The sequence below is a fragment of the Crotalus tigris genome, unplaced genomic scaffold (assembly GCF_016545835.1).
Source record: "Crotalus tigris isolate CLP2741 ecotype Arizona unplaced genomic scaffold, ASM1654583v1 scf7180000022970.308977840:1548163, whole genome shotgun sequence".
NCBI lineage: Eukaryota > Metazoa > Chordata > Lepidosauria > Squamata > Viperidae > Crotalus > Crotalus tigris.
The window spans coordinates 481378-495781 of NW_024099557.1; the positions used below are offsets into that span (position 1 = coordinate 481378).

The 14404-nt window shown below is 46.2% G+C and overlaps 1 protein-coding gene across 2 annotated transcripts in view; it reads right to left on the reverse strand.

The window, feature by feature from the left end:
* Nucleotides 1–12781, reverse strand: part of GNA15 (G protein subunit alpha 15) — a 33733-nt gene extending 20952 nt beyond the window's left edge. The window contains exons 1-3 of one of the 2 annotated variants that reach the window (XM_039319324.1): nucleotides 12527–12781; nucleotides 7435–7996; nucleotides 2074–2258 (exon numbers count right to left, since the gene is read on the reverse strand). In XM_039319324.1, coding sequence (XP_039175258.1) covers nucleotides 2074–2258; nucleotides 7435–7561 — 312 coding nt within the window. In that variant the 5' untranslated portion in view covers nucleotides 7562–7996; nucleotides 12527–12781. Of the gene's footprint in view, nucleotides 1–2073; nucleotides 2259–7434; nucleotides 7997–10903; nucleotides 11098–12526 lie in introns of those variants that run through there. The other variant, XM_039319325.1, reaches the window with a different exon arrangement.
* Between the last annotated feature and the right edge of the window lie 1623 nt (nucleotides 12782–14404).

Sequence of the window (14404 nt, forward strand, 5' to 3'; positions counted from 1 at the left end):
AGTTTGAAGACCCCTGCTCTAAAGGTACAAACCAGTAGTTCCACCAGATGTAGAGTTGGTCTATAGCAGTGGTTCTCAACCTTTTTATACGGCGACCCCGGTATTAAGCAGGTGGCGCCGCCCCCTGCACGGCGCGCATGTGCGGCAGTGCCTCCTGTGCGACGCGCATGCGCGGCGGCGCCCCCTGCGTGGCACGCATGCGCGCCGCTGCCCCATGCGCCGCTGTCCCATGCGCGACGCGCATACACAGCGCCATCTATGTGCTGCCATCTGCACTGCGCATGCGCGGCGCACCCCATGCGCAGCGCGCATGCGCGGTGCCGCCCCATGCGCCGCCCCAGAAAAAAATGGCGGATCGCGTTGTTTGGCGACCCCCGTGAAATGGTTGTTCGACCCCAAATGGGGTCGCGACCCACAGGTTGAGAACCGCTGGTCTATAGCAAGGTTGGGGAACCTTGGCTCTTTTATGACTTGTGGACTTCAACTCCCAGAATTCCTGAGCCAGAATGGCTCAGCTTGGAAACCTCTCCCTTTCCCCTCAGCATGGCTGGCTCAGGAATTCTGGGAGTTGAAGTCCACGAGTCGTAAAAGGACCCAGTTTGAAAACCCCTGTTCTAGAGGAATAATTCAGAAGAGACCCATTTCACTGAAAGCTACCTACTGAAGGACAGTGATCATGGAAGTGTGAAGTGATTTCAGGACAGCGGTGGTCTATTTGTCACTACAAGTAGTCCTCAACTTACAACCATTCATTTAGTGACCGTTCGGACTTACAACGGCACTGAAAAAAGCGAGTCGTGGCCATTATTTTTCTGATGACTTTCTGACAAGCAAAATCAATGGGGAGAGCAGATTCACTTAACAACTGAGTAACCAGCTTCACAACTGCAGCGATTCACTAAAGCAACGGTGGCAAGGAAGGTCGTAAAGTGGAGCAAAACCCACTTAGCAGCTGTCTCGCTTAGCAATAGAAATTTGGGATTGAATTTTGGTCAAGGACTACCTATATTAACCAATATAGGAAAAAAAATAGTATCTCCCTGTTTGTAAGGAGTAAATACTACAGGTAATCCTTGACTTACAACTATTTGTTTAGTGACCCTTCAAAGCTACAACAGCACTGGAAAAGTGACTTACTACCAGTCCTCACATTTATGACTGTCGTAGCATCCTCATGGTCACGGCATCAAAATTCAAGAGCTTGGCAACCGGCGTGTATTCACAAAAGTTGTGGCATCCCAGGGTCATGTGATTGCCATTGTTGACTTTCCCAGCTGGCTTCCCACCAGCAGTTACTGGGCAGAGTCAGATTCACTTAATGGCCACGTGATTCACTTAACAACGGTAGTGATTCGCTTAACAATCATGGCATAAAATGTCGTAAAATCATGAATGACTCATTTACGTCAACCGCCCCGCTTAGTAACAGAAAGTCTGCTCCCAATTGTCATAAGGCAAGGACTACCTGTAGGACGCTGTGAGAAATAAGATGTACATAAAGTAGAAAAAACAAATAATTCCAGCCCCCTCTCAAATGATCTATTAATATAAAACTAAAAATATTTCAAGGATGCAGGGAAAAATGGAACCTCAAAAAAAAATCAACCCCATTCCTTCATTTTTAATACATAAATACATATCAACCCTGACTGCTCTTTAGAAGGCCAGATCCTAAAGTTGAAACTCAAGTACTTTGGCCACCTAATGAGAAGGAAGGACTCACTGGAGAAGGGCCTAATGCTGGGAAAGATTGAGGGCAAGAGAAGAAGGGGACGACAGAGAATGAGATGGCTGGATGGAGTCACTGAAGCAGTAGGTGTGAACTTCAATGGACTCCAGAAGATGGTAGAGGACAGGAAGACCTGGAGGAACGTTGTCCATGGGGTCGCGATGGGTCGGACACGACTTTGCAATTAACAACAACAACAACAACACATATTAGTTGCCAAGGGCCTAAAAACTGATCAGATGACCGTGTGGTCATAAGTCATTTTTTCCAGTATCGTTGTAACTTCAAAGTGCCCCAGATTGTAATGGTTGTAAGTTGAGGACTCCCTGTACGTGGATACTCACTGCATTCTCCTCCTGGGCATAAGGAATCTGAAGGCTCTCCATTGCTTTGATGATGGCCTGGATAGAGGTGAAGATGTTTTGATAGACGACTTTGGCAAAGTCCTTCCGTTCGTCTTCCGTGAATCCCACTCCGTGGATAATCCTCATCTGCTTGATAAAGGTACTTTTTCCACCTTCCCCAGTGCCTGATGGGTAATGCACAAAAGACACAAAATCAACAACGCAAGCTTTTGGTTTTCCAGTAGAATATCTGGCCTCCAAGTATAGTTCAACGTAACAGAATAACAGTGCTGGAAGGGACTTTGGAGGTCTTCTAGTCCAACCCCCTTTGTATGGAAGCCCAAATGCTGCAGCAGCATCCTGACCACCATCATCATCCACCACTAAAATGAACCACAGTCTCATAGAATCAAGATCACGTGTTAATATCGCTTTACAATGCCTTGGTAAGGCCACACTTGGAATACTGCATCCAGTTTTGGTCACCACGATGTAAAAAAGATGCTGAGACTCTAGAAAGAGTGCAGAGAAGAGCAACAAAGATGATCAGGGGACTGGAGGCTAAAGCATATAAGGAACGGTTGCTGGAATCAGGTATGTCTAGTTTAGTGAAGAGAAGGACGAGGGGTGACATGATAGCAGTCTTCCAATATCTCAGGGGCTGCCCCAAAGAAGAGGGAGTCAAACTATTCTCCAAAGCGCCTGAAGGCAGGACAAGAAGCAACCGATGGAAACTAATCAAGGAGAGAAGCAACTTAGAACTAAGGAGAAACTTCCTGACAGTGAGAACGGTCACTAATAGTAGTAGTAAAGTTGGAAGGGACTTTGGAGGTCATCTAGTCCAACCCCCTGCTCAGGCAGGAAACCCTACACCATTTCGGACAAATGGCTGTCCAGTCTCTTCTTAAAAACTTCCAGTGTTGGAGCATTTACTGCTTCTGGAGGCAGGTTGTTCCCCTGGTTAATTGTTCTCACTGTCAGGAAAGTTCTAGGTTGCTTCTCTCTATGATTAGTTTCCATCTGTTGCAATTAACCAGCGGAACAACCTGCCTCCAGAAGTTCTGAATGCTCCAACACTGGAGGTTTTTAAGAAGAGACTGGACAGCCATTTGTCTGAAATGGTGTAGGGTTTCCTGCCTAAGCAGGGGGTTGGACTAGAAGACCTCCAAGGTCCCTTCCAACTCTGTTATTTTGTTATTCAGAGCAACAAAGATGATTAGAGGACTGGAGGCTGAAACATATGCAGAACGGCCGGAATTGGATATGTCTAGTCCAGGGGTAGGCAATCTTGGCTTTTTTATGACTCCTGGACTTCAACTCCCAGAATTCCTGAGCCAGCCATGCTGGCTCAGGAATTCTGGGAATTGAAGTCCAGGAGTCATAAAAGAGGCAAGGTTGCCTACCCCTGGTCTAGTCTAATGAAGGACATGATAGCCGTCTTCCAATATTATTCTGTTATTAAGTCTGGCAATTTTGCAAGGGTTTCCTTTCATGGTACCAGATGCTCAAAGGCACTTAATTGCCAATGATTGATTGATTTCATTTATTTAAAACATTTATAGAGCTGCCTATCTTACAGCCAACCTTCTTATAACCACGGGGCTGGAGGTGATAGGAGAGAACTTATGAAAGCACAGATCAACACAAGAGACCAAATTCAGTCTTTGGCGAAGGAAGGAATGAGTGCTTCAGTGGCAAAGTTCCTGGTTTACAGGGAGAAATTTGCTAATTTGGAACCTGGTCGCTTCAGTTTAAAAGAAGGAGAGAATAAAAGAACAGGAAAATATTTCTCTAGAATAGTATTACTCAACGTTATCAATTTTAAGGTGGGTAGACTTCAGCTCCAAGCATTGCTCAACCAGATTTGTGGACTTCAGCTCCCAGAATTCTTCACCCAGCATTTAAACCAGTGCTTTTTAACTTTAGCAACGTCAAGGTGTCTGGATTCCCCAGAATTCCCCAGCCAGCCTCTAGAGCAGGGGACTTCAAACTTGGCAACTTTTAAGACTTGTGGACTTCAATTCCCAGAATTCCTCAGCCAGTCCTGGCTAGCTGAGGAATTCTGGGAGTTGAAGTCCACAAGTCTTAAAGTTGCCAAGTTTGAAGTCCCCTGCTCTAGACCATGTTTCTCAACCTTAGCATAATTAAGGTGTGTGGCCTCCAACTCCCAGAATTCTCCAGCCAGGTTTGGGAACTTGAACTCCCAGAATTCTCCTGCCAGCATCTATACCAGTATTTCTCAACCTTCGCAACATTAAGGTTTGTGTACTTCAATTCCCAGAATTCCCTATCCAGTATTTGTGGACATCAATTGTGTCGCCTCTTAACAAGCATTACTGGATAGGGATATTCTGGAAGCTAAAGTCCATTCACCTTAAAGTTGCTGCTGTCAAGAAACACCAGGCTAAATAATCCTTGGCGTCCTTTACAACGCTACAGTGTTTTAATTCTAACCGTTTTCCTGCACATTGCCAAGGGTTGGGCTACATGATCCATGAGGTTCCTTCCATGTGGGCTGGGGAATTCTGGGTGTTGAAGTCCACACATTGATAAAGTTGAGAAACACTGGTCTAGACTGCATCTTCTCCATGATCAGTAGATATCCAGCTTAGAAGTCCACTTTCCACGGCTGATGGATTTATATTCCGTTATCATGAACATTCAATTGAGCCCCAAGAATAGAATAGAGTAGAGTAGAGTAGAACAGAACAGAACAGAACAGAATTAGAAGAATTGGATGAAATAGAAATAGAAAAGAGTAGAGTAGAGTAGAATAGAGCAGAGCAGAGTAGAATATGGAATAAATAGAATAGAATATGGAATGAATAGAATAGAATAGAATAGAATAGAATAGAATAGAATAGAATAGAATAGAATAGAATAGAATAGAATATGGAATAAATAGAATAGAAGTAGAGTAGAGTAGAGCAGAACAGAACAGAACAGAACAGAATTAGAAGAATTGGATGAAATAGAAATAGAAAAGAGTAGAGTAGAGCAGAGCAGAGTAGAGTAGAATATGGAATAAATAGAATAGAATATGGAATGAATAGATAGAATAGAGTAGAGTAGAATATGGAATAAATAGAAGTAGAGTAGAGTAGAGTAAAGTAGAATAGAATAGAATAGAATAGAATAGAATAGAATAGAATAGAATAGAATAGAATAGAATAGAATAGAATAGAATAGAATAGAATAGTTGGAAGGGACCTTGGAGGTCTTCTAGTCCAACCGCCTGCTCAAGCAGGAAACCCTATACCATTTCAGACAAATGGCTGTCTAATCTCTTCTTTAAAATTTCCATTCACAACTTCTGGAGGCAGGTTGTTCCACTGGTTAATTGTTTTAATCGGTGTCACTTCCAAACCTAAAGTGGAAATCTGTGCCATTCTCTAACTAACTAACATCTCACTTCAGCTATCAGAACCTGGCTTGTTCCTTGCCTCCTTTTCAAAAGCATCCTCGTTGCAGCTGATAACAAGCCAAGGGCTCCTAAACCTTTTATTCAGCTGCTTTAATCTTCATGAATCCATAAAAATGGAGGTGGGGTTAATAATAATATTTGCAAACTGCGGCAGTAAAGTTTGTTGGACTTTGGCACATTACTCATAACAAGCATTAATCCTGAAAAAGGCCTCAGACAAGTTGCGTAAACATTCAGTTTTGCAGCCGTGTGTTGGCTTTTAAACTTAAAGCAACAAATAGGTGCTTCATCAGAATGGGACAGATGAAGTTTGGGCTTTTTTACTGGTGCTTTTTTTACAGTTTGGGAGGAAAAACAATAGTTTGTCAGCTTTAATGTTTGGCATTAAAAATAAGCGGAACTTCCCTCATGGCATTGCAGCCGCCATCTTGACTTTTTGACCATCCGGTGGCTGCAGGAAGTCTATTTGCTTGATTGCTAAAATTAATGCTAACATTTCTTTGCCCAAATTTAGTATTTTGCTTCAAGTTTTACATTTTGGATAGCTGGAGGAGAATTGCTCCAAAAAGGGGATCTGAAAGAATTCAGAAAAGACCTCCAAATCATTCTTCTTCCTTCTATTCTATAAGTAGTCCTCAATTTACAATCATTCAAAGTTACGACAGACCCACCCCACACACACACACACAAACGCTACTTACAACCTGGGTCCATAGTGAAGAATGGATTCGCTTAACAAATATTGTAAAGGTGAGCGACTTTACAACTGTTACGATTTCCGACTATAATTGCCAAGTTCAGTTATGGTTGTAAGTCAAGAACTAGCTGTAAAGAATTCATGAATGATGCAAGAAATCATTGTCCGCAGAGGCTGATAGATAATAATGATAATGATGATGATGATGATGATGATGATAATAATAATAATAATAATAATTGGAAGGGACCTTAGAGGTCTTCTAGTCCAACCCCCTGCTCAGGCAGGAAACCCTATACCATTTCAGACAAACGGCTGTCCAGTCTCTTCTTAAAAACTTCCAGTGTTGGAGCATTCACTGCTTCAGGAGGCAGGTGGTTCCACTGGTTAGTTGTTCTAACTGCCAGGAAGTTTCTTCTTAGTTCTAGGTTGCTTCTTTCCTTGGTTAGTTTCCATCTGTTGCTTCTTGTCCTGCCCTCAGGCGCTTTGGAGAATAGCTTGACTCCCTCTTCTTTGGGGCAGCCCCTGAGATAGTGGAAGACGGCTATCATGTCCCCCTTCGTCCTTCTCTTCATGAAACTAGACATACCCAATTCCAGCAGCCTTTCCTTATATGCTTTAGCCTCCAGTTCCCTAATCATCTTTGTTGCTCTTCTCTGTACTCTTTCTAGAGTCTCAACATCTTTTTTACATCGTGATGACCAAAACTGGATGCAGTATTCCAAGTGTGGCCTTACTAAGGCATTTCCCAGATAACACTAAGGGAAAAGGAGGTAAAATTATTCTGCCTGGGCGCTAAGGAATACCTATGACTATCTAGCCCATTATACTACATACCGGTAGTCCTCAGCTTACGACCACAACTGAGCCTAAATTTTCCGTCGCTAGGCGAGACAGTTGTAAAGTGAATTTTTCCCCATTTCACAACCACAGTTGTTAAGTGAATCACTGCAGCTGTTTTAATTAGTAACACGGTTATTAAGTGAATCCAGCTTCCCCCATTGACTTTGCTTGTCCGAAGGTCGCAAAGGTGGATCACTAACCCCAGGACACTGCCACCGTCATAAATACGAGTCAATTGGCAAGCGCCTGAATTTGGATCACGTGACTGTGGGGATGTTGCAACGGTCGTAAGTGCGAAAAACAGTCACAGTCCCTTTTTTCAGCGCCGCTGCAATTTTGAACGGTCGCTAAAGGAACTGTCGTAAGTCGAGGACTGCCCGTATAGTTGTGTACTCACCCAACAGGAGCAGTTTTAATTCCCACCGATCCCGTTTCTTCTGTTCTTGAAGCAGCCGGGTGATTTCTTTATCAATCACCATGGCGTTTTTCTCGTCCTCGGACATAAAGCACAGGCACCAGACCATGGTGCTTCACAAACTGCTCCAGATTTTTCCAAAAATCAGAGGGAGGACCCCAAAAATCAGGATTTGAAACAGGAACGCTGGCTGAGTCCTTCCACCACGGAGCAGCATGAGCGGATGAGCATCAATCTGTGGAGAGTGGCGTCCAGCAGAAACTCTTTGAGGATCAAATTTCAGCCCGAGACAAAAATTTGGCAGGGACCCCAGGGATGCCAACAATGTGGGTGGGGCTATTTTCACTCTCTGTGTTCATGGGAAGCTCCTTGACAAAGCTACTGACTTGGTCATTGACGGTTTATGCATCGCAGTCCCTTCCCGTCTGCGTTTGGGACCCAGCAAGGCTCACCCTGATAATCCAGGGGTTTTAGGAGAGTCCCGTTTTCTTTCCTTCCTATAATCAGACATTTACCTCTTTTTTTTTTCCCTTCTGTTTATCAGCTGAAAGAGAGAAGTGACACAATCAGAATGAAAACTGGCGATTCATTCCAACCCCCAACCCCCCAAGTTTCATTTCCTTATTCTTTTCTTAAAGCTTTTTAAAGTCTCGGACGAGGAGAGTAAAATAAGGTCATCAGCCAAGCAAGCAATTCAAAACATAAAATCATACGGCTGGAAGGGACCTTTGGAGGTCTTCTAATCCAGCCCCCTGTTCAAGGCAGGAAACCTTTATACCAGGGGTAGGCAACCTTGGCTCTTTTATGACTCGTGGACTTCAACTCCCAGAATTCCTGAGCTAGCCACGCTGAGGGGAAAAGGAGAGGTTTCCAAGCTGAGCCATGCTGGCTCAGGAATTCTGGGAGTTGAAGTCCATGAGTCATAAAAGAGCCAAGGTTGCCTACCTCTGCTTTATACTATCCTGGTCAAATTGTGGTCCGGTCTATTTTTTTTAAAACCTCCAGTGATGGAGCACCCACGATTCTAGGAGGCATCGTTGTCGTTGTTGTTTTTGAGTGGATAAAGCTGTTTTGCTTCGTGTCAACCGTCCCAACTTGGTTAGTTAGAAAAGAAAGACTCTCGAATCCGTTGCTGATGAAAAGACACTTTACTAAAGCCAAGTGGTTACAGAAGGAGCAAAGCCGGATCTGTGATTTTTGCACCCAAAGCGTGTGGTTAATTTTTCCCTCGTTCCCATCTTCCCCACTGGTTATCTTTGAGTATCCAATTAAATTCTAACAAATTTAACAAACTCAACAAACAACCTAGAACTAAGGAGAAACTTCCTGAAGTGAGAACAATTAACCAGTGGAACTACCTGCCTCCGGAAGCGGTGAACGCTCCAACACTGGAAGTTTTTAAGAAGAGACTGGACAGCCATTTGTCCGAAATGGTATAGGGCACTGGTGGCGAACCTATGGCACGGGTGCCAGAGGCGGCACTCGGAGCCTTCTCTGTGGGCACATGTGCCGTTGCCCCAGTCCCAGGCCTTCAGCTGGGTTTTATAAAACCTTTTCGCTTTAGGCCTCCGCCGCCATGTGCAAAAAAAAAAAAAGGTTCAATCAGTCAAGTTCAACTTCTCATGGAAAAAAAGAAAGATCTTGCAAAGTTGGAATTGATTGATTTAACTTTTTAGTCCCACTCAGTCTGCCATTACCACCACAGCCACGTCCACCCAATTGGCCACGCCCATCCAATTGGCAACACCCATCCAATGGGCCACACCCACCCAGCACACCACGATGCATAAGTGGGTTTTGGGTTGCAGTTTGGGCACTCAGTCTCTAAAAGGTTCGCCATCACTGGTATAGGGATTCCTGTCTGAGCAGGGGGTTGGACTAGATGACCTCCAAGGTTCCTTTCAACATTATTATTATCATTATGGATCATCGCACAGTCAGCCAGATGTTCAGACTGGATTTGGCATTTTGTCTACCTATCGAGTCCTTACCCAGGACCTGGGATAGGCAGATGTGGATGTTTGATGGTATTACAGATATCGTCGCAGGATGGAAGCAGTTCCTAGTAAGGCCGCCTTTTGCAATTGACTAATGACAAATTTGTCAATGCCAATGGTGTTCAAGTGGTGCTCCAGTTGTTTTGGGATTATTATTATTATTATTATTATTATTATTATTATTATTATTATTATTATTATTATTCTGCATTCCATAGTGTCACCTTGGGACAGCCGGTGGCTCTCACCGGATGGCACGATGCGTACTTTCAATTCCTCTCAGGCTAACACGCACACACACACACACACACACACACACACACACACACACCCTTATTCCACCCCACAGTCCTTCTCCCCTTTGACTATGGCAGGCTGGCAGCAAGGGAAGCATGGTGTATCAAGATGAAGTCCTGACACTTTGATTTTAGACAAGAGAGGAAGAACTGTTGCCAAAGTGAATGGCTTCTTTGAAAAACTCGCCCGATTTTGTGCAAACGGCCTTCTTCTTATGTTGCTAACATCAATTTCAAATTTTCCATCCAGTTAACCGGGGACTGCCTTGAAACAAAGTCATCTGCACCAGGAACTCCAAAATAAATTTTCTATCTCAGAAGAATTTGGGGCATGAACGTTTATCTCATTTTATTGTCTCTTCCTGAAGCTGCCTCCGTCCGTCTAGATGCCCTCCCTGAAAACTGGTGTCCCCTGTTTACGCTCCACATCAAAGCAAAATCTTCTTTAGGTTGGGCTCAGTGGTGTCAGTGGGCAGTCCATGCAGCAACACTGAAGTGGTTTGTGGTTGTTTTTAATGATGTGGTGTTTTTTCCTCTGTTTCCCAGTTTAATCAGTGTTTCTGGGATTTCCTGGTGGTCTCCCATCCCAGGATTAACCAGGTTTATCTCACTTAATTTCTGAGCCCAGAAAAAATCAGCACATTGCAGAAGGTTGGGTTAGATGATCCTTGAGGATGCTTTCAACTATGATTCTAGGTCAGGGGTCTTCAAACTTGGCCCTTTTATGACTTGTGGACTTTAACTCCCAGAATTCTGGGAGTTGAAGTCCACAAGTCATAAAAGGGCCGTGTTTAAAGACCCCTGGTCTAGGTCATGGCTGGCTGAGGAATTCTGGGAGTTGAAGTCCACAAATCTTAAAGTTGCCAAGGTTGGGCACCCCAATATACATATGTAAACACACAACACACGTGCACACGGACCCACAAGCACACCATCCCCTAAAGCTGCCACCACGCAGAGACAAACTCCTTCGCCGCCACCCCCCCCTTGAAAACCCACCAGTTAAATTTGCACGCATTTGCTCTCCAGGCCCCCAAACCTGCCTTGCAACCGAGGAATGGGGGTAAGGGGGAGTGGGGCCAAAAGATCGCAGGGGGGGGGACGGTGAGCCCCGGACAATGGGCTACCTAATTACAGAATAAAGAAGATGGAAGGGACCTTGGAGGTCTTGTAGTCCAACCCGCTGCTCCTGCAGAGGGTTGTCGCCGTCTGGTCCAAGACATGTCACCATGTGCGCATCAGGTTGGATCTTAGGGGACGAGGGGCATTGCAGGAGGAGAGGAGGAGGAGGAGGAGGAAGATTAAAGAAGGAAGGGAAAGAGGAGGATAGAAGGAGGAGGAGGAGAATTAAAGGAAGGGAAAGAGAGGAGGATAGGAGGAGGAGGATTAAAGAAGGAAGGGAAAGAGAGGAGGAGAGAAGGAATAAAGGAGGAGGAAGAGGATTAAAGGAGAAGGAAGGGAAAGAGAGGAGGAGGAGGAGGGGGAAGATTAAAGAAGGAAGGGAAAGAGGAGGATAGAAGGAGGAGGAGGAGAATTAAAGGAAGGGAAAGAGAGGAGGATAGGAGGAGGAGGATTAAAGAAGGAAGGGAAAGAGAGGAGGAGAGAAGGAATAAAGGAGGAGGAAGAAGATTAAAGGAGAAGGAAGGGAAAGAGAGGATAGAAGGAGGAGGAGGAATAAAGGAGGAAGAGGTGGAGGATTAAAGAAGGAAGGGAAAGAGGATAGAAGGAGGAGGAGGAGGAAGAAGATTAAAGGAGAAGGAAAGGAAAGAGAGGATAGGAGGAGGAGGAGGAGGAGGAGGAGGAGGAGGAGGAGGAATAAAAAAGGAAGGGAAAGAGAGGATAGAAGGAGGAGGAGAGGAGGAGGAATAAAAAAGGAAGGGAAAGAGAGGATAGAAGGAGGAGGAGAGGAGGAGGAATAAAGAAGGAGAAGGGGGAGGAAGAAGATTAAAGGAGAAGAAGGGAAAGAGAGGATAGAAGGAGGAGGAGGAGAGGAGGAATAAAGAAGGAGAAGGGGGAGGAAGAAGATTAAAGGAGAAGAAGGGAAAGAGAGGATAGAAGGAGGAGGAGGAGAGGAGGAATAAAGAAGGAGAAGGGGGAGGAAGAAGATTAAAGGAGAAGGAAGGGAGAGGATAGAAGGAGGAGGAGGAGAGGAGGAATAAAGAAGGAGAAGGGGGAGGAAGAAGATTAAAGGAGAAGAAGGGAAAGAGAGGATAGAAGGAGGAGGAGGAGAGGAGGAATAAAGAAGGAGGAGGAGAAGATTAAAGGAGAAGGAAGGGAAAGAGAGGATAGAAGGAGGAGGAATAAAGGAGGAGGAAGAAGAAGATTAAAGAATGGAAAGAGAGGATAGAAGGAGGAGGAATAAAGGAGGAATAAAGAAAGAGGAGGAGGAGGAAGAAAAAGATTAAAGGAGAAGGAAGGGAAAGGAGGAGGAAAAGGAGGACGACACCAACTTCGGGGGCTGTCTGCTCCCCGGGCCCCATCCTGCCTGACCATCCAATCAGCGGAGATTTGCAACCAGCCCCCCCTCCCCCCCTCCCTCCCTCCCTCCCCCCACCAGCTTACGAAGCAAGAAGACGTTCACAGCAAACGCCACTTATCAGCAAAGTTTGAACCAACCCGCCGCTTCCTCCTTTCGTTTTTGAGGACCCTCCAGCGCACAGCTGCGCATTTTCCCCACCCGCCGCCGCCTCCGCCGCCGCCCGCTTCTCCTGCCTTGTCCCCGGCTGCGTGGGAGCCCTTCCCGGTCTTTCCTCCTCCCCCCTCCCGGGGGGGGGGGACTACCTTGCGGGGTGGCCTTTGAACGCCGCTGCCGGGTGGGAATCCCAAAACGGCGGAGGCTCGCAGTCCAGATCCTAAAGCTGACGACGAGGCTGCAGATTACAGGAAAGGCAAATTGCAAAACTTTCCGGATGCGGTTGCGTAAAGTCGTCCGTCGAATCGAAAGAGGGAAGGAGAAGGAGAAGGATGGAAGGGAGCAGGAGGAGGGGAAGGAGGGGTGGAGAAGGATGAAAGGGGAAGGAGGAGGAGTGGTGGAAAGAAGGATGGAAGGGAGGAGGAGGAGGACAAGAAGGAGGAAGAGAGAAGGAGGAGAAGGATGGAAGGGAGAAGGAGGAGGAGGATAAGAAGGAGGAAGAGATGGAGGAGAAGAATGGAAGGAAGAAGGAGAAGGAATTGTGGAGAAAAAGGATAGAAGGGAGAAGGAGGAAGGGAGAAGGTGGAGAAGGATGGAAGGGAGAAGGAGGAGGAAGAGAAAAGAGGAGGAGAAGCATGGAAGGGAGAAGGAAAAGGAAAAGAATGGAAGGAAGAAGGAATTGTGGAGAAGAAGGATAGAAGGGAGAAGGAGGAAGGGAGAAGGAGTGGTGGGGAATTAGGATGGAAGGAAGGAGGAGGTGGAAGATGGAAGGGAGAAGGATGAGTTGTGGAAGATGGAAGGGAGGAGGAGGAGGAGGAGAAGAAAGAGAAGGAGAAGGATGGAAGGGAGAAGAAGAAGGAGGAGGATAAGAAGGAGGAAGAGATGGAGGAGAAGCATGGAAGGGAGAAGAAAAAGAAGAATGGAAGAAAGAAGGAGAAGGAATTGTGGAGAAGAAGGATAGAAGGGAGAAGGAGGAAGGAAGAAGGAGTGGTGGAGAATTAGGATGGAAGGGAGGAGGAGGAGGAGGATGGAAGGGAGAAGGGTGAGTTGTGGAAGATGGAAGGGAGGAGGAGGAGGAGGACAAGAAAGAGGAAGAGAGAAGGAAAGAAGGGAGAAGGAAAAGAAGGAGAAGGATGGAAGGGAGAAGGAGGAGGAGGAAGAGAAGAAAAAGAAGAAAGCAGAGAATTAAAAATATCTCAGTAGCATTCACACGTTATCGAAAAGCCTGGAGAGGTTGCTGTCTCTGCCAGCAAAAAAAATAAATAAATAAAAGTAGCATCGAGAGTGAGTTTCCCCTGGATACGCCAGGAATGTTGAGATTTCGGCAACAGAGGGCCGCAGGTGAGCAAGAATAAAAGGCTCAGAGGACAGAGCGGGAGCGTTACCCGTTGGGGTTGAATTCGGAGTGAGGCTTATGAAGGCAGGGTGGAAGGAGGGGCATCCGGAGAAGAAGTCAGAAAAGTCAACAGGGCATCGCAGCCCTGCAACCGAAGCTTTGTGTCTTTGAAATGGGGGCATGCGTGCAAAAAGGAGTGTTCTCCGAATGTCTGGGGGGTGACCACCCTTTTGGCTTTTTTTGACCCCTTCCCGGAGACCCTCTTGAAAAGGAGAGACACATTTCTACCGAAGCTCCATCTTGAGGGAAGAGAAGCAAATGAAAAAAAGAAAGAGGACAGTAGAACTCTTTTTTTCACCTTTTTCCGCCCCTCTTGAATGTAGAAAGTAGAATCACAGGGCTGGAAGGGACCTCGGAGGTCATCTAGTCCAACCCCCTGCTCAGGCAGGAAGCCCTATACCAGTGGTGGCGAACCTATGGCCCGCTTGCCAGAGGCGGCACTCGGAGCCCTCTCTGTGGGCACGTGCACTGTCGCCCAGCCCCGCCTCCCCCCATGGCCCCCTCCCCACCAGCAGCCCCTCTGGAGGAGAGTCGCCCTCCAGGTGTGGCCCGCGCAGAGCAGCACAGCCGAGGACATAGCTGCGGGGCAGCAGGGATAAGACTCCGCCCTCACGCCCAGTCGCATGCAGAG